Genomic DNA, 17,184 nt, shown 5'->3' on the forward strand with positions numbered 1-17,184 from the left:
GGGGGGGCTGGCAGATCGCGGGTCGCCTGGAGAAACCTGAACTGGCTGGAGTATGGAGACCGTGGGCGAAGAGCGACATCACACCATCTCAAGAAACCAGGAGCTGCCTGCTTACAGTTGCCAAGATAAAATGCATAGTCGGGTGGGAGAGGAAAATCTGGTGGCGCAAAAACCATGTCACACGCACGTTGCGGACACACGCAGTGAAATGTCGATGCCAGATGCATCGTATGTGGCGGCTAGTATGGTGGCGCTATCCGTTGGAGGCGTACTAGAGAGCAAATGAGAGCACGGAGTACATGACCGACGGCAATTGCCGTTCGGACGGCGATATTTCGGCACAGATTAAAATCCTTTTCATCCTTTTGGATTTACTAAATTCCCGCTAGATTTTTCGAACACTGTGGCCTGCCATCCACGATGCTATTACTTCTGATTCAGTATAACATCTGGAGTCACAGCTTCAGTTTACTAGTATTTACAATGAGACAGGCTGTATCGGATTTCACAAGGAATCAGTTTAGGAAATGTTGTCATATTTCTAGAACAGCAGCCAGAAAAGATCCTAAAATCAAGCCATTTCAGCTGCGTGGCTACATTTCTCTAGGCAATTATTGCCGCAATATCCCGTTGGCAGTTTACCACGCAAAATGACCACTCCGTTCTTGCCAAGAACTTCTTGGCGCACCTAAACGTACAGTAATGTATTGTAGGCAATGGTAAGAAATCAGTCATGTAGATTGATATCTCGATCACTGTCCAGGCCATTATTTCGCGCGATCTGTACGGTTTTACGCTCTGCAACAGCGAGCGAAATCGATTTCAGTCGAGACGCTATCTTGGCAAGTGTGCATTCAAACACGCCATCAGACATTTCTCGATCGCGCTGTGGGGGGATCTAGACAATGCATGTAGAAGACAAGCTTTCACGGCTCGCTATTTAACGAAGCACAATAAGTTTGGAGATCATCCTTGGTGTAGTTTATACAAAGTTGGTGCTGTAGTCCTCTCTTCTGTTCTTGGAAGTGCTGACGTCGTCGAGTGACAGCACCGATGCCCCCTTCTCGGACCTGCTAGGGTCAACTTCGACCATTGACTTCATAGATGCTGTCTGTTTCAGCTCCTTCTTCACTGCTTGCACCTGCACCTTGGCGACAATACGTTTGTTCTCTCGCTTGCGGTGGAATATGGCGAGGACTGTGATTCCAGCCACGGTAGAAGCGACCAGAAGTGCAACATACATGGGCGGACCAAACAGTTCGTCGTCGGTGCTGTTCGAACTTGCTGGCTCCGTGCATCGAGGACCCGTCCAGGAATCGGAAGCGCATTCGCAGCGGCCTATCGAACTGCATGTACCAGTTAAGACCAGCGCCGAGCTGTCAATGCTGCAGTCGTCGTCTGTTTTACAGAACGCCATACCCGACACGGCAGTGTACGGGTTATCCGTGTCAGTGTAATCGTCAATGTGATCCTCGATCCACTGCTTCGTTGGATGAGACGATGGATCGCATCCGATCGCCATGTCGGTGTTTTCAGACGTATCCTGGTACAGACGGATGTAGTCGATCTTCATGTACATGGGGAACGCGTCGCAAATAGAATTGCTGGTTGAGCTCGAGCCATCGCCGCGGCAGCTTCCCGAGCCGGCGTTGGGTGGTTTAGAGCCCCAAGAACTCGACAATGCCACGTTAAAAATGAGATACATGGGCTCCTCAACCATAATCTTCTTCGGGTTCATCTGCGCCGTGTCTTGTGGTGGATTCGTGAGCGCTTCTGCCGGAATCTCAAAGATAACTTGGCCTTCTACTTCCCAGCGGACGTACCCAGAGTCGCCCATGACCCACTCAACACTGTACGTGACCCAATCCAAGTACGCCGCCATGTGCACTTCCCAATTCGAAGAGATAGCGTCCATTTGGTAGGCAAACTCAGACCCTGCGCTCGTGGATCCACTGGAGGAAGTACATTCGGAAGCGTTGTTACCGGCATTGCACAAGTATGCACCAGTGTAGGCATTTTGTACCGGAAAGCAAGTACCGTTCGTGTTAATTCCCCAGTGCACCGTACTGTTATCTTTGAATCCCAAGTCGCCGTTCACATCGTAAGAAGCTGAACACAAGTCCATCGTACACGCGTTTTCCGTGATACCTTTGGTCAACGACGCGTTGATCGCCGCGTAGCTCTGAACATCGGAACTCTTTACGTCGCACAAGTTGTTGGCGCCGTAGCGAAGCCCCTGATACCATGATTTATGGCCACGAAGGTTCTTGTAGTAGGCCGTCGGGACGTCAATGTTATTCGCGCCTTTTGTGGTGCACTCATAGGTATAGAAACAGTAGGAAGACGCTGTGTCCTCAATCATTCGGAAATCCTCCGGCATACCGGGACCGACCTGTATCGACGATGATATAGCAGTACCGCCACCTTCAAGGATATCAATCTCGGGAGCCCCGCGGCCTTGATTCGCGTTCAAACCATGACCAGGATCATCGTCGCAGGCACTGATCCGCTGGTTCTGTGAGTCGAAAACGGTGTTATTGCACTCGTTGTATGTGAACGGCCACATACGAGCGGTGGATCCCGTGAACAGCGCACGACCGAGGTTACCCATGAGCCAGATACCCGGCCATGTTGGATAGTAGTCGATGTTAGCGGCACGAACTGTTGTCGAACCAGTCTCCACATCCGGGTTACCTGATGCGTTCGATACAGCACCGGGAAGTCGAGCGCGCACCTCGATCATACCGCCTTGGAAGCAGAACTTGTTCCAACTCTGAACCATACCTGATCTGTAGTAAAAGTGCACGGTCTCGTATCCTGGAGGTGAGATGTAGTTGTTCCAAACGGTCTTCTCGATGATTTCATCCGTCGTGTTGATGTAGAAGTAGCAGGTGCCATCGCTATCGCACTGGGTGCCGGTCATGTTGGTTGAGTAGACTTCCAGCGCTGAATTCACACCGTCAGCGAGCTCAATTGCTGTCCACAAGTGATCGTCACCAGCCTCAAAATTGCGGCCTTCGCTGTTGAACTCGTCGCTCATTGTCAATGCCCAGGTGTCTCCACGAGATGACGTGTACGTATGAGCGCTGGAGGGCGTATCGACGTCCACCCACGGTAAAACACCCGACCTAGTCGAGTATGTTGTCTTAGCTGTTGCTGTGGATGCAAAAAGTAGCGACCCCAGTGTCCACACGCTGTATTTCAGACCAAACATCGTGCACTTTCAAGTTTGTAGTGTGGTGTGGTCGAACCAGTGAAAATGAAAGTGATTCACGAACTCAAGTCCCGCAAATTGCGGTCCTCCTAGAATTCTCGTTAACGGTGGCGTCCATTAATTGCTGAGACGGTAACGTTCCTGTCGAATGCTTGGTTCTCATGAAATACGCTGGATGACATTTGGAACATGTGTGGTCTTCAACAATCACTTCGCTTTCATATTTGTGGGCAATGGCGATTTTCAGGAAATATTCTCAACTCGTGAGCTTGAGACTTTTGACAATCCTTGGTAGTAGCACTGTCGATCGCGCTTACTCGACCGAAGCTCTCGCGGGCGATGTTAGGACAATGTTTACTGCTTTCCGGGAGAAGCGATGCCCTGCATAAGACTGCGATCTCTAATGGACACTATTTCGACGGTTGTGAAAGACCAAATGCAGGGGCATACGTAGTTGACCCCGCAGTAGGATTCCTGCTATTTTGAACAGTATGACGTTGATAGAGCAAGCGGGGGAGCCCACCCTCGCATGCATCTCCACCAGCCTGCAGCAATATCCGCTATGCACTCGTTTCGGTGAGCCAATCATCTTTGCTGCGTGTGATCCGAGTTGACATGCAGGGCATCTTGGTGACCAGCACCGCCGTTGTCAGCTTTGCTGAGCGTTGTGAATCGATTAATCCTGACAAAACACGTTAAATCGCCAGCACCACTACTGTATATATAATAACACGGCAGAATCCAAATTCACTTCCACATCCGCCAAATCGACGGTAGTGCGAAGCACTATGCAAGTTCAGCCGCCGTTAATACATGTCCACTTTGGACAGCGCTTTGTCGATGTGGCTCCTCGTGAGCCGGTCCAATCAACAGAACCAGTCCAGAATAGCCCCGTCTACACCTCACCAGTCGAGACCAAGCAGCAGATGGGATTCGAATTGAACGGCGCGGGATACGGGCGGATCGACTCCGTTGCTACGCGCTCCGGGCAGATCCGGTCGCCTCGCCGCGCAATGCGAACTCGTCCGCTAGAGGACGGACAGCACACATACGTGCGCTACCATGGCACCAGTTCGCCGTGCTTTCGGACAGCGGGGCTGGTCACTTCCTATTCTATCGTGTAGCTAAGTAATGGCACTTACCATAATGGCGCAACGGACGCGAATGCACGCGCCTATATTAGCCGCGATGTTAGCGAGCTCCGCTGTTGTACAGGCTACGACGGAATACTCGACCAAGTCGGGCATTTTGCCGTGGGTGGACCCGGCGACGCCCAGCACCCGACAGACTTACACGACGTCGCGTGGTGCGACGTGGGACTTGGTCATGAGCGACGAGTTCAACACGGAAGGCCGTAGCTTCGAACCTGGCGACGACCACATCTGGACGTCCATGAACAAGGCTGACGGCGTCAATGCGGCGTTGGAAATCTACATGCACAACATGACCGGCACCGAGTGCGACGACGACATCTGCTACTTCTACATCGAGGCCGACACGGGTGAGACTACATTAACACTCTGGAATGACTACCTATCTCCAGCTGGATACGAGGACGTGACGTTCTACTATAAGGCCGGTATGGTGCAGAGCTGGAACAAATTCTGCTTCCAAGGCGGCATGATCGAGGTGCGCGCACAGTTACCGGGTGCCGTCACCAATGCGTCGGGCAACCCGGATGTCGAAACTGGGTCGGGTAGTGTACGCACGTCCAGCATTGACTACTACCCGACGTGGCCAGGTATCTGGCTCATGGGTAACCTCGGTCGCGCCATCTTCAGTGCGTCGACAGCCCGTATGTGGCCGTTCTCATACAATGAATGCAACGAAACGATCTTTGACTCACAGAACCAGCGGATCAGCGCCTGTGACGATGACCCTGGACACGGTTTGAACGCGAATCAAGGCCGCGGAGCCCCAGAAATTGATATCCTTGAGGGTGGCGGTACTGCCATCTCGTCGTCGATTCAGGTTGGTCCGGGAATGCCGGAGGATTTCCGACTTATTGCAGACACCGCGTCGTCATATTGTTTCTATACCTACGACTGCACCACTGAAGGTGCCAACAACATTGATGTCCCGACGGCGTATTATGAGAGCCTTCGCGGCCATAAATCATGGTATCAGGGGCTTCGCTACGGCGCCAACAACTTCTGCGACGAGGATTCGACACTCGTACAGTCGTACAAGACGGTTGCTGCGTCCCTGGATAAAGGAATCACAGATAACGCATGCACGATGGAGCTGTGTCCTGCTTCATACGATGTAAACGCCGACGTGGGAAACAAGGACAATGGCACGGAACACTGGGGAATCAACACTAACGGCACATGTTTTCCAAAGATGAACTCGTACAGCGGTGCATTTCTGTGCAGTGCCGGCAACACCGACACAAGTTGTACTGCTTCGAGTGGATCTACTGACGCGTCTTCAGAGTTCGCGTATCAGATGGATGCCATCTCGTCGAACTGGGAGATTCAGGTCGCGGCGTACACCGACTGGCTCACATACCAGCTCGAATGGGTCATGGGAGATGAGGGCTACATCCGGTGGATGCTTGCTGGCGAACCTATCTTCGAGATCACCGCCGACGTGCTGACTAACCCTCCGCAGGACGCGGCCCAGATGAACCCGAAGAAGATCATGCTGGAAGAGCCGATGTATGTTATCTTCAACGTCGCTCTGTCCAGTTCCTGGGGGTCTAAGCCACCCAATGCCGGCAGTGGTGGTTGTTATGGTGACGGCAGCGATGCCACGACGAACGCCATTTGCGACTCCTTCCCGATGTACCTGAAGATCGACTACATCCGCATTTACCAGGACAAGTCCGACGGCTCTACTATGGCTGTAGGCTGTGATCCGTCTACTCACCCCACCAAGCAGTGGATTGAAGACAATATCGACTCGTACGTGGACGACGACAACCCGTGGACAGAAGTGTCGGGCAAGGCGTTCTGCGACTCCAACGAAGACTGTACAATCGGTACCAATTCCTCTTCTTCCATCACTACTGGTACTTGTGTGAACGGCCGGTGTAAGTGCTCGGCTTCCACTTGGACTGGCCCGCGCTGCACCATTGCTTCTTCGGCAAGTAGCGACAGCAGCAGTGACGGCCTGTTCTCCTCGAATTCGTACGGCCCTCCAATGTACGTGTCGGGCGTGTTCATGGCCATCACCGTTCTCACTACGTTCGTGTCCGTGTACCTGTCCATCCTGGCCGCTCGCAAGAGCGATGAGCTCCTCCTGAAGGAAATCATGGCGAAGAAAGGAGCCCCGTCTTCTGTGTCGCTGGGTGACTCCATGGCAAAACCTCCGAAAGATGACTACAGCACCAATTTTATATAACCTCGTAGCTGATAAAGTGAATCAATGCATGTTAGCGGCGTTCAATCCACTCCAAACGCTTTCTATCCCTGTTGGTGTATCTAGCTGAGATTAAAAATGGAGATGCGAATCGAAGCCAACGACGACGGCAATGCCAGTGTCCTCGTTGTTTGTGACCGACGCTCATTCTGCTCGCAACCGATCCGATCGCAGTGCTGTTTATGAAATATCCCAGACAAACTCGATGGCAGAGTGATCCTGCGTTCTCCAGGATGTAGTACTCAAGAATACACTTCGCCAGTCTCAGGATCACGGATGATCGAAACAGCATTTCGTAAATTAACTGAGCGTTAACAGAGCTCCGTTACGCTATTTCGACTACACGCCACGTTCTTCAAAGGTTACGGCCAACGCCACGCAGGTCATTTCGCTAGGAAAATGTAACCTGCATCCTGGGATTTGGATTCGTCGCGTGCCGAAATTGTGTCGGGTTGGCCGTGCCAACTTCACAATTCTCGTCACGCGTTGAAGATGTCATCGATCAAACCTTCATGTTCTGTCAAAAGTTTGCTGCATTGCGTTACTGATATCTTCAGTTGGGAACCTGAAATGGCAAGGCCTTCGTCGAGCGAGGACGCGAGTGGAGCATCAACGAGTATACAATGTCGGATGATGATTATTCCCGCTCAAACCATACGAAAATCCAGACATGTGCTTTGCTTGGAGTGCAATGAGCACAGCCAATTCCCAGTGTCCCACCCAGGCACTCATTATGTGCCATCATTCGCTTTCTTTCGAGCGTCATTATGCAGCAACAGTTCAGCTGCCAAACATTCGGGTGGATTGTCGCCGCGTGCGTGGAGGAGGGAAGCACAGAGCTACAGTTAGTTAGCTGTCCAACAGGAGATCGGTTCGGCAACACGAAGGCTTTACCCATTCCAGATTTTGCCAGCTCTAACTACATCTCGTCGAGCTCCTTTTGGCAACAACTGGAGACCAAAATACTGCTAGAACCATGCTCACTCGAAAGATCACTGGATGTGCACTCGCTGCATCGTTAGGACATGACTTCATATCCAATGTAAGTGCAGCAACAGCAACCTCGTACACAACCAAATCGGGCCTTCTACCATGGGTAGATGTCGATACGCCCTCCAGCGCGCAGAACTACACATCGTCACGAGGTGATGTCTGGACTCTGACTATGAGCGATGAGTTTAACGTCGAAGGTCGCAGTTTCGAAGCAGGTGACGATCACTTGTGGACGGCAATGGAGATCGCTGATGGTGTCAACTCCGCTCTAGAAGTTTACTCGACGAACATGACAGGCACCGAGTGCGATAGCGATGGCCACTGCTACTTTTTCATCAACACAACAGATGAAACTATTGAGGAAACGGTGTGGAACAGCTACATGTCACCACCCGGATACGAGACTGTGTACTTTTACTACCGGTCTGGAATGGTTCAGAGCTGGAACAAGTTCTGTTTCCAAGGCGGTATGATCGAGGTTCGAGTGCAACTACCCGGTGCAGTTACGAACGCGTCTGGCAATCCGGACGTGGAGACTGGATCGACCACAGTTCGTGCCGCTAACATCGACTACTACCCGACATGGCCCGGTATTTGGCTCATGGGTAACCTCGGTCGAGCCTTGTTCAGTGCATCGACGAGTCGGATGTGGCCGTACACGTACAACGAGTGCAACGACACCATCTTCGACTCACAGAATCAACGTATTAGTGCGTGCAATGATACGCCTGGACATGGTTTGAACGCGAATCAGGGTCGCGGAGCTCCAGAGATTGATATTCTGGAAGGTGGAGGTACTGCTATATCATCGTCAATCCAGGTCGGTCCGGGTATGCCCGAGGATTTCCGAATGCTGGAAGATAACACCACAGCGTCTTCTTACTGTTTCTACAGCTACGACTGTACCACCGAAGGTGCCAATAACCAGGACGTCCCGACCAAGTACTACTGGAATCTGCGTGGCCACAAGTCTTGGTATCAGGGTCTTCGGTATGGTGCCAACAACATCTGCGATGTTGAAGACGACGACATTCAGACATTCGCCACTGTCAATGCTTCACTTGCAAAGGGTATCACAGCCAATGCCTGTACAATGGAGTTGTGTCCTGCCTCGTATGATGTGAACGGTGACATGGGATACAAGGACAATGGCACGGTGCACTGGGGCATTAACACGAACGGAACCTGCTTTCCCAAACAGAACGCTTACATGGGTGCATACCTTTGCAGCCCCGGCAATACCAACTCGGAGTGTACAGCCTCAAGCGGCTCTACCAGTTCCAGCTCGGAATTCGCGTACCAAATGGATGCTATTTCAACAGACTGGGAGATTCACATGGCTGCATACTTGGATTGGGTGACATATACAGTCGAATGGGTCATGGGAGACTCTGGATACGTTCGGTGGGAAGTGGAAAACCAAGTGATCTTTGAGATCCCGGCAGAGTCGATCATTAATCCGCCACAGGACACAGCACAGATGAACCCGAAGAAGATCATGATTGAGGAGCCCATGTACATCATCTTTAACGTCGCTCTCTCCAGTTCCTGGGGTTCTTCCCCTCCCAACGCTGGGTCAGGAAGCTGCCGTGGTGATGGCTCGAGCTCAACGGACAATGCGATCTGTGACTCGTTCCCGATGTACCTGAAAATCGACTATATCCGTTTGTACCAGGACACATCGAGCAATACAGACATGGCGATTGGTTGCGATCCTTCGTCCCACCCGACTAAGCAATGGATCGAGGACAACATCGACGACTATACGGATACGGACAACCCGTACACTGCTGTATCTGGTATGGCATTCTGTAATTCGGATGATGACTGCACAGTCGGCACGTCGTCGGTCATCACGGGTTCGTGCAATTCAGACGGACGTTGTGAGTGCGCGTCCAACTCGTGGACAGGCCCTCGATGCACCGAAGTGGCCAGCGTTAGCGACGACGATACTCTGTTCGGGCCGCCGCTTTTCGTCTCAATTATTGTCGCCATTGTCGTCATCGCTGTCGGAGTCTGCGTCATTCTATATCAGCGCTGGCAGACCAAGCAGATGAGTCTCAAGATTCGCGCACAGGAGCACGAGAAGGAGCTCAAGGCCGCATCCAGGGTCTCCGATGCCAGCGCCAAACTGGAGAAATCCATTAACGATGCAAGCGGCAACAAGGCCGACTACGCAACAAACTTCGTATAGTATAAGACCATCACTCTTGTGAATCAAAAATTGAAGAAATCAAGTTGAAGTGAAAGTGTATCCATAACCTATCGTTCATCATTGTTGAACCTCCCGTATTTCATGTTGCCTTTCTCCCATTGATGGCACCAGATCAGGCATCTTGCCATTAGATCGGCATTTATCTTGACCACCATGGCAACTCCAAACCGCTTCGTTGCGGGGCCGTCCTTCTACAACTACGATATGTATGGCGGGTTACGTCCCGGCGGCCTAGTGCGGTTCTTCTCGTCCGAGTTCGTGGGGCTCGTGGCCGCCACATTCACGTCCGCGTTCGTCTACATCGGCGTTCGCTACGGTCTATTACTCATGGTCAGCAGCAAGTTGCAGCTCAGTGAGGACCAAACCGAGGCAATGGACCGATTGGTGGAGATCCCAGCTGCTGTGGCCTTCTTCGTGGGGCTCTACGCCGACGCGGTGCCTCTCTGGGGCTCGAGACGCAAGTCCTATATGGTCCTGGGCATGGCTTTCAGTCTGCTGTGCTTGGCTCTCATTGGCCTTGGCTGTCTCTTCGCAGAGGACTTGGACAGCGCTATGGGCAACAGCTTCAGCTACATCATGATGCTGCTTATGGGCGGCGTGAGCTTCGGCTCCATGATAAACTTCTGCTCGGTACACACGGCGGTTGTAACGTTGTCCCAACGCGAAAGTCTCGAGAGACGAGGAGTCTTCCAGGCTGACTATTTGGTCGTAAGAGCAACAGGCCAGATCTCGGCTAGATTGCTGGTGTATTTGATCCAGAATGTCGTAGAAAAGGTCGAGATCTCGCTGATCTTATTGGCCTTGATGCCGTTATCAGTGACGACGATCGCTGTGGTGATAGGAGGCCTTGATGAGCCGCCAGCATATCGGAAAGAAAGCTTGAGATGCAAGTGTGAGAGCTACTGGAAACTCACTAAGCAGAAGGCGGTATGGAAGATCTTGGTGGTGATTGCGAGCTTCGCCTTCTTCCTTAACTTCGCCTTCCCATTGGTCACGAGTGCGTTAAGACAATGGACAGACACGACGGACAGCGCGTCCGCATTACTCAGTAGCAGCTTGAATGACTTGGTCATGATACTGACAGTGTTGCTGTGGCGATGGCAGCTTCGTAATATGTTGTGGAGGAGACTTTTTGCGTTGGCACCGACAATGACCATCACTCCTCAAATTATGATGGCGATTTTGGTTATCCCGGCGTTGTATCGGAGTTCAGCCGTTTATATTCTCCTGACTGGATTAGGAGGAGTGTCTTCGGGCGTCATGGCGTTGGCTCTGCTCGTTCCAGTCGCTGAGATCATCGAGGAAAGCTCGGAAGGAGGCGTCGTTGGACTCGCGCTGTCGTTTAACACCATCTTCAAGGTCTTCGCTAGCACGCTGCTTACAACTATCCAGCGAGCGTCGTACTTCCCGTCCAGTGACGAAGAGGACACGACGCACCGCCGCTGGTCTATCGCCATCCTCGAGCTCGTCACGTGCTGTGTCAACAGCTTCGCATTCGCAGTCATCCCCATCTTGCCACTGCAGAAGCTGGACGCGCAGCTCGTGCGCATGTATGGAGGATTCACTGACAGCGCCAGCGCGCTCACTGCCGCCGCTTTCCTCACGTCGCTCGCCTACTGCGTCGCGTACAACATCTACATCTTCAGCGTTGCCATCAACTAAGCCAGTCCACGTCGAACACGCTGAGGCTCCACGTCAAGAAGGCGTCCATTTCCAATGGCAATGGCTGCAATTTGCAGCCTGCAAGTGATCACTGCAATTCCAGCGTTCCGTAGACAAGTTTCCAAGCAAATCCAGGTGGCGTATGCATGCTTTTCAAGTTGTTTGTTGCAATTGACATGTCACAGTACCCAGTACAATTAATATCTACCATCACTCTAAGCATCTCTTCAAGCAGACATCCTTATTAAACTAAACAATCTTCTCGTTTATTCTTATTTCCCATTAAATCACTACCTAGATGATATATCGCTTTACGCAGGTGATACTGATAAGCTATTCCGCCGTCGTTTTCGTCGTCGCATTTCAGTTTTTCCCATGAGTCGAAGTGCCGAGTGCCAAGCCCAAGCCTCTGTTAATCCAGCCAAGCGCTGCGATGCAGGCCCTGTAGCCGAGCCAGAAGCCGAGTCAGTACTCGGTCGTGCCGTGCATCCAAGCACCAAGTTCGAGACCCCGTGGACGTGGTCTGGATGCATCATCGGCTGCAGTTACCTGCTCCTCCTCGTCGTTACAGCATTTCTGAATGCTACCTTCGTGTTGTGGCCACTGACTCTGCTCTGCTGGACGCGCATTCTCTCAATCCGCAGCTGCCGCTCAGTATTCCGCTTCCTGGAGGATAAATACTTCGCTATGTTAAGTGGATATTTGGAATTCGTTGGAGGCGTGAAGATTGTCATGACCGGAGACGAGGAGCTGCAGTTTGACCCTCAAGAGCATGTTCTCTTGATCTGCAATCATCGAAGTGAAGTAGACTGGATCTTCTTTTGGAACCTGGCACTGCGTCTCAATGTTCATGACCGTATTCGAGTCATGATGAAGAGTATTATCCGCTATGCCCCTGGTGTTGGTTGGACCATGATGCTGCTGCAATATCCATACATTAACCGGAACTGGGCCACGGACCAGGACAGATTAACCAAAGTGATTCAGTCGTATAAAGACGTGGATATGGGCACGTGGCTGGCCATGTTTCCCGAAGGAACGGCGTTGTATGACAAGACGCTCAAGAAAAGCCACAAGTTTGCCGAAAAGCAAGGAGAAGCGAGATGGAACTACGTGTTGCAACCACGAGTCAAGGGGTTTGAGTTGTGTATGGACAAAATGGACCCAGACTATGTCGTGGACCTTACAGTAGCGTATCCTGAGCTCATGGAGGGCGTTCGACCGTCACCGGTGCGTTGCTGCGGATTGCGGAGTATTATTTCGTTGAGACCAACCGTTGTGTATTGCTATTACAGGTGCGATTCGTGCGAGGACAGTTCCCGACTGAGGTGCACATGCATGTGCAGCGGTATCACCGGTCAACGTTGACGAAGCACAAGGACCACATGGGGCAATGGTGCGTTTGGAGTGTAATTGTACTTTTAGAATGTTTTTCTGATGAGATTTCTGGATAATAAGGCTGAAGGATCGGTTTGCTGAGAAGGAGGAGCGTCTTCGACGTTTCTACGAGACTGGCGCGTTTGAAGGCAAGCAGTGCGTGCGTCAGGATCTGCCACTATGGAACTCGGTGGTGCCAGGCACAGCATTCAATTTGGGGCTCTGCGGCGTTGCGCTTTATTGGCTTATCAACTTTCCTCTTGCTGCGTGCACATCGTTCGCGCTTAGCGCTGCGCTATCGGTGATCCAAGCACGTAACTTCGGTAACTAACGCGTAAAGAAGCAGGATCATCTACGACGTTGAAAAGTATTATGAAAGAGGAGTTGTAATGTATTTTTTTTTTTTTTGCGATATAAGGAACCGAGACAATGCGGTATTAATTCTGTTGTTGGCCGTGTGCCTTCAGACTTGGTGACGGCGAGAACTTAGCCGATTCTCGGAGTTCCGTTCGGGTGTCTTGAAGTCACCTCCGCAGCGTAAGCCTAGCTGAATACAGCGCTTCTGGACGTCCAATGAGGTTTTACCAGGCAGCCGAGCTGCCAGCATGCGAGCTGTGTCGCTTTGCTGGCCGCGTAGCAGACTTTCCTCTTCGTTTGTGAAGACCACCTCACTAACCTTCGGTCGCGACGACGCCTGTCGATATACCTGTGTGCCTTCAAGGTTACTGGTGCGGCCGTCCACACCACGGATAGCCACAAGGGCCAGCAAGAGCAGCACCAAGAGCAGCTTCATACTCGGTTTGTATGGTGCCTTTTGACTTGGACTTGGAATGATCTGAGCTGTTAGTCGAAAATACTTTTTTTTATTATTGGTAGCTGTTTTCTGAGGTATCTGTTGGTTTAAACGAAAAATGGATGTACTGTACCGGTAAGAATCGATTTAGTTTAGATACGTTCACGAACTTGGCCAATAAACTGACAACAACTGCCAAACTGCAGGACATTTGTTTCCTGCTTCCGACCACAGTTCAGCATGAACCTATGGAACAGCCTACAACTTCAACTTCCTATGGCTACCACATCACGAGCCTCAAAGTCTAGAGGCAGACAGATGGACCACAAGCACGCACACGGCACTAGCTGGACCGACATTCCATTCACTGCCGGCTCCCTCCGTAGACTACACCATGGAATTCGAACAACAGTCTCATTTTCCAACTTCGGACAAGTCTCCACTGTATCCGCATGGCTTACTCCACAACTTGCATAGTCGAGATCGTTTCTCGCGATGCAGGATCGACAATTCGGTGCGTCTGTCGACGATAACTTGACCAATTTACTAGGCTTTCGGCCCATCGTGCTTTACGACACTCGAGTTGACACGATTGACGAATCGTTGACTCTGTCCCGATCAAGGAAGGAGCAGCAGCTTCCCCACTTCTCCACGCTCTCCAGTCACGAACTCGACGAACTCGACGCCGAGCGTTCCTCATGCGCATCACCACAGGACCACCAGCAAACGAAGACCCCCACCGAGTCATACCCTCCACCACGGGAGCGAGGATTTGCTGTAGGTGACGCGATGTTCAACTACCGAGCACTTGGCAGTTTACGCACCGGACTTGCCCCCATAGCGCTACTCAGTCGATGGCACGCCGGACTTGCAGTCACCGCCTTCGCATCAGGAGCGACAGTCGCCGTTATGCACTCTGCATATCGTCCGCTGTTAATTTCGACGCTGAATGACCATTTTAAGAGGAAGTATGACCAAGGAACGGCTTTACTGGATTGGGGCGAGATTCTGTCGGTATTCCTCGGACTCTTTTCGGACTGTGTTCCGATATACGGAACTCGACGTAAGGCCTATATCGCTCTTGGATGGATACTCAGTGCATTGAGTTATGGCAGCGTGTACGCGATTCACTTGCGTGAAATTCATGGCGTTAAACAGCCTGGCCCATTGTTCGGACGTTTGTTGGAGCTGTGGAGTATCGTAGGTAGCTTTGCACTTCAGTTGTCGTGGGTGGCTGCATTAGCGTCGATCGTGGGGTTTGGACAACGAGAGGCTCTAAGTGAACGCGGTGGATTGGCCACGTTGTTTTTAATTATTTGGCAAACAGGGGCATTCACCGCTCACTTCGTTGTTGCAGAATTCCAACCGAGACTTACACTATTAAACACTAGCGCTGGCATCGCGATAACATCGTTGGTTGTACTCCCTTTCGTGTTGTGCTTTTTACACGAAGACGACGAGCAGGAGTCAGCGACGACGCTATCGACGAAGCGAGTCGGAGTATTACCGGCGCTGCGTACGGGAGTTAGTCAGCTATGGGAGGTTTGTCAGGAGAAAGTGACTTATCGTGTACTGTTGTTCTTGTTGGTATACGGAGTATTGCTCAGGGCTTGTGACCCGGAAGTGGACAACGCTCTGGCAAGTTGGAGTGACTTTGAGGACACAGATCCGTGGGTACTCGTGATAATGAGCGGCGTGGGAGTTGTTGCATTGATTCAAGCGAAATGGAGACTACTGAATACTGCGTGGCGGCCGTTGGCCTTCATTGGTGTCGGGATTGTAGTCCTTGCTGCTGTTGTACGAGCAACGATTATTACGACGGATACTGTCCATTCTAACTGGTTCTTCTCGATCTTTACGGGGCTCATGGTGTGGCCAAGGATGTGGATTTTACTGTTTACAGTACTGACGACTACGGAGATAGCGCATGTGGGTTGTGAGGGCGTCACTATGGGTCTTGTACTCTCGGGCCAAGGACTCGGCAACTCGGTACTGAATGCAGTCACAAGATGGATCAGTGATGCCACGAATACTCGAATTACTCAGAGTCTGATTGACGAAGACTCACGCAGCATTCGAGTTCGTGTTCTGTTCGTAGCGGTTGCTTACGCTGCCGTCAATTTATTCGCTGCAGCTTCGGTACTATGGCTCCCACGTTGCAAGCTTGAGGCTCAACAGCTCCGTGCTTTCGGAGGTTATAGCAGGAAAGGTGCCGCATTGATCGTGGCGCTGTTTGTAGTACTACTAGCGCTCGTCATCACTACAAATTTTCACATAGTTTAGAGACTAAAGACTCTCACTCTCGTAGAAGAGAGTACTAATCCAATATTATTTTTTTTGCAGCTTCATCGTTGTCCGCCTTTGTGTGTAGATCGTTGTGTACGTTCACTATGAGTGTCCGATTTCTTCTTCGCTTGTACGATTCGTTTTATTGTTTCCTCTTCTTTACGCAATTCATCGTCCTTTTTCGCTTTGATCTCACGCATAGTCATCTTTTGACGATGAAGTAGTTCATCACGGTGAGATCCTCTGTTGAACCTTTTTCCAGCTCCATTCTGCTTTCGTCGGGGCGGAGCAACGATAACAATTTTGTGCTCACTGCTTGAATCGACCCCTTCCAATCCATTTCCATTCATTTCAGCCAACTCGAACGTCAATTCATCGACTTGTTCATCTATTTGCTCGCTTTCCTGTACGTCAGATTCTACCGGCTTTATGGGCTCTGGTTGAGGGAGCAGCGACTTCCAATACATCCCCACTGAGTGCACCCAGTATAGCTGACGGAACATGGCTCCTAACTTCCCACGGACGTATTTTTTGCGATATAGTGCAGTGATCAGATCGCTCTCTGTGTCCTCGACACCCATTGCCTTACGCCACTGAGATTCCACCTGCAAATTGTGTCCTACACGGTTGAGTAGTTCAGCATGGGACAGTTCATCCCGTTCACGTACGCCGCGAAGACCTCGTAACACCTTGCGGTACATAACTCGAGACTTTTTTCGTGTTTCTTCTCGACGCCGATGAAATTCTCGAAATTTATGCTGAACTCGCAGTACTGCTCGTACAACTAGAGCCTGACGGAATAATCGACGACCAGTATGTCCTCGAAAGCATCGTTGGATTTGTCTGGCGCTGAAGTCTAAGAGGTTTGCGTACACTTGGGAGAGGTATCGTTGTTCGGCTTCGAGTGAGTTGACAATACGTGAAGCTTCCTCCAAGTCTAAGTCGAATTGTTCCTGGGTTTGATTCATCCTAGTAAAACTATCTCGTACTCGGGCTTTAACGCGTTTTAATTCATCTATGGACTTCTCCAATGGTGTCTTCGAAAAATCTTCAGGTTGAGATCGACCTGGAGCTTTGCTTGAACAGGCATTTGAGCTCGAAAAATGTGGCAATAAAGTACGAGGACGAGACGACGCGATCTCTCGACGAGTGAACGGCAAATGTGTAGGAGGTCGAGGCAACACCGTCGAACCGAGCAACGGCAGTGGAGGCCTAGCCATCGTAAGAAAAATAATTTAATGAGGTCGTGAATTAGACAGGATCAACTTCTAAAAATGGAGA

At 51.1% G+C, this 17,184-nt stretch overlaps 8 protein-coding genes across 11 annotated transcripts; 5 read left to right on the top strand and 3 right to left on the bottom strand.

The window, feature by feature from the left end:
- Positions 1 to 626: 626 nt before the first annotated feature.
- PPTG_12452 (hypothetical protein) lies at positions 627 to 3,214 on the bottom strand (the record flags this gene model as incomplete). Its single annotated transcript, XM_008908485.1, has 1 exon — positions 627 to 3,214. One exon carries the CDS (start codon positions 3,212 to 3,214, stop codon positions 983 to 985), a length of 2,232 nt encoding a protein of 743 aa, XP_008906733.1. The 3' UTR covers positions 627 to 982.
- Positions 3,215 to 4,101: 887 nt separating this feature from the next.
- Positions 4,102 to 6,615, top strand: PPTG_12453 (hypothetical protein). The gene has a single exon (XM_008908486.1). The coding sequence runs from the start codon at positions 4,346 to 4,348 to the stop codon at positions 6,557 to 6,559; it is 2,214 nt and encodes a 737-aa protein (XP_008906734.1). The 5' UTR covers positions 4,102 to 4,345; the 3' UTR covers positions 6,560 to 6,615.
- A 720-nt stretch (positions 6,616 to 7,335) lies between these two features.
- On the top strand, positions 7,336 to 9,832 carry PPTG_12454 (hypothetical protein). Its single transcript, XM_008908487.1, has one exon. The coding sequence runs from the start codon at positions 7,554 to 7,556 to the stop codon at positions 9,762 to 9,764; it is 2,211 nt and encodes a 736-aa protein (XP_008906735.1). The 5' UTR covers positions 7,336 to 7,553; the 3' UTR covers positions 9,765 to 9,832.
- A 106-nt stretch (positions 9,833 to 9,938) lies between these two features.
- PPTG_12455 (hypothetical protein) lies at positions 9,939 to 11,731 on the top strand (the record flags this gene model as incomplete). Its single annotated transcript, XM_008908488.1, has 1 exon — positions 9,939 to 11,731. The coding sequence occupies one exon, from the start codon at positions 9,939 to 9,941 to the stop codon at positions 11,445 to 11,447; it is 1,509 nt and encodes a 502-aa protein (XP_008906736.1). The 3' UTR covers positions 11,448 to 11,731.
- An 81-nt stretch (positions 11,732 to 11,812) lies between these two features.
- On the top strand, positions 11,813 to 13,749 carry PPTG_12456 (hypothetical protein). Of its 4 annotated transcripts, none has more exons than XM_008908489.1 (3): positions 11,813 to 12,677; positions 12,743 to 12,843; positions 12,906 to 13,749. In XM_008908489.1, the coding sequence occupies exons 1-3, from the start codon at positions 11,823 to 11,825 to the stop codon at positions 13,153 to 13,155; spliced, it is 1,206 nt and encodes a 401-aa protein (XP_008906737.1). In that variant the 5' UTR covers positions 11,813 to 11,822; the 3' UTR covers positions 13,156 to 13,749. The 4 variants fall into 4 exon arrangements, with proteins under 4 accessions (XP_008906737.1, XP_008906738.1, XP_008906740.1 ...); XM_008908490.1 differs by having other exon boundaries at positions 12,913 to 13,749; XM_008908492.1 differs by having other exon boundaries at positions 11,813 to 12,843.
- On the bottom strand, positions 13,177 to 13,722 carry PPTG_12457 (hypothetical protein). The gene has a single exon (XM_008908493.1). The coding sequence runs from the start codon at positions 13,615 to 13,617 to the stop codon at positions 13,288 to 13,290; it is 330 nt and encodes a 109-aa protein (XP_008906741.1). The 5' UTR covers positions 13,618 to 13,722; the 3' UTR covers positions 13,177 to 13,287.
- A 113-nt stretch (positions 13,750 to 13,862) lies between the features above and the next one.
- Positions 13,863 to 15,965, top strand: PPTG_12458 (hypothetical protein). The gene has a single exon (XM_008908494.1). The coding sequence runs from the start codon at positions 14,113 to 14,115 to the stop codon at positions 15,898 to 15,900; it is 1,788 nt and encodes a 595-aa protein (XP_008906742.1). The 5' UTR covers positions 13,863 to 14,112; the 3' UTR covers positions 15,901 to 15,965.
- On the bottom strand, positions 15,963 to 17,123 carry PPTG_12459 (hypothetical protein; the record flags this gene model as incomplete). Its single annotated transcript, XM_008908495.1, has 1 exon — positions 15,963 to 17,123. The coding sequence occupies one exon, from the start codon at positions 17,121 to 17,123 to the stop codon at positions 15,963 to 15,965; it is 1,161 nt and encodes a 386-aa protein (XP_008906743.1).
- Between the last annotated feature and the right edge of the window lie 61 nt (positions 17,124 to 17,184).

Source organism: Phytophthora parasitica, assembly GCF_000247585.1.
Source record: "Phytophthora parasitica INRA-310 unplaced genomic scaffold supercont2.30, whole genome shotgun sequence".
Classification (NCBI taxonomy): domain Eukaryota; phylum Oomycota; class Peronosporomycetes; order Peronosporales; family Peronosporaceae; genus Phytophthora; species Phytophthora nicotianae.

Coding starts and splice junctions, on each gene's coding strand:
- PPTG_12453 (XM_008908486.1), top strand. CDS start 4,346: ATGGCACTTACCATAATGGCGCAACGGACGCGAATGCACGCGCCTATA.
- PPTG_12454 (XM_008908487.1), top strand. CDS start 7,554: ATGCTCACTCGAAAGATCACTGGATGTGCACTCGCTGCATCGTTAGGA.
- PPTG_12456 (XM_008908489.1), top strand. CDS start 11,823: ATGAGTCGAAGTGCCGAGTGCCAAGCCCAAGCCTCTGTTAATCCAGCC. Junction 12,678..12,742: donor AGGGCGTTCGACCGTCACCG/GTGCGTTGCTGC, acceptor TTGCTATTACAG/GTGCGATTCGTGCGAGGACA. Junction 12,844..12,905: donor AAGGACCACATGGGGCAATG/GTGCGTTTGGAG, acceptor CTGGATAATAAG/GCTGAAGGATCGGTTTGCTG.
- PPTG_12457 (XM_008908493.1), bottom strand. CDS start 13,617: ATGAAGCTGCTCTTGGTGCTGCTCTTGCTGGCCCTTGTGGCTATCCGT.
- PPTG_12458 (XM_008908494.1), top strand. CDS start 14,113: ATGCAGGATCGACAATTCGGTGCGTCTGTCGACGATAACTTGACCAAT.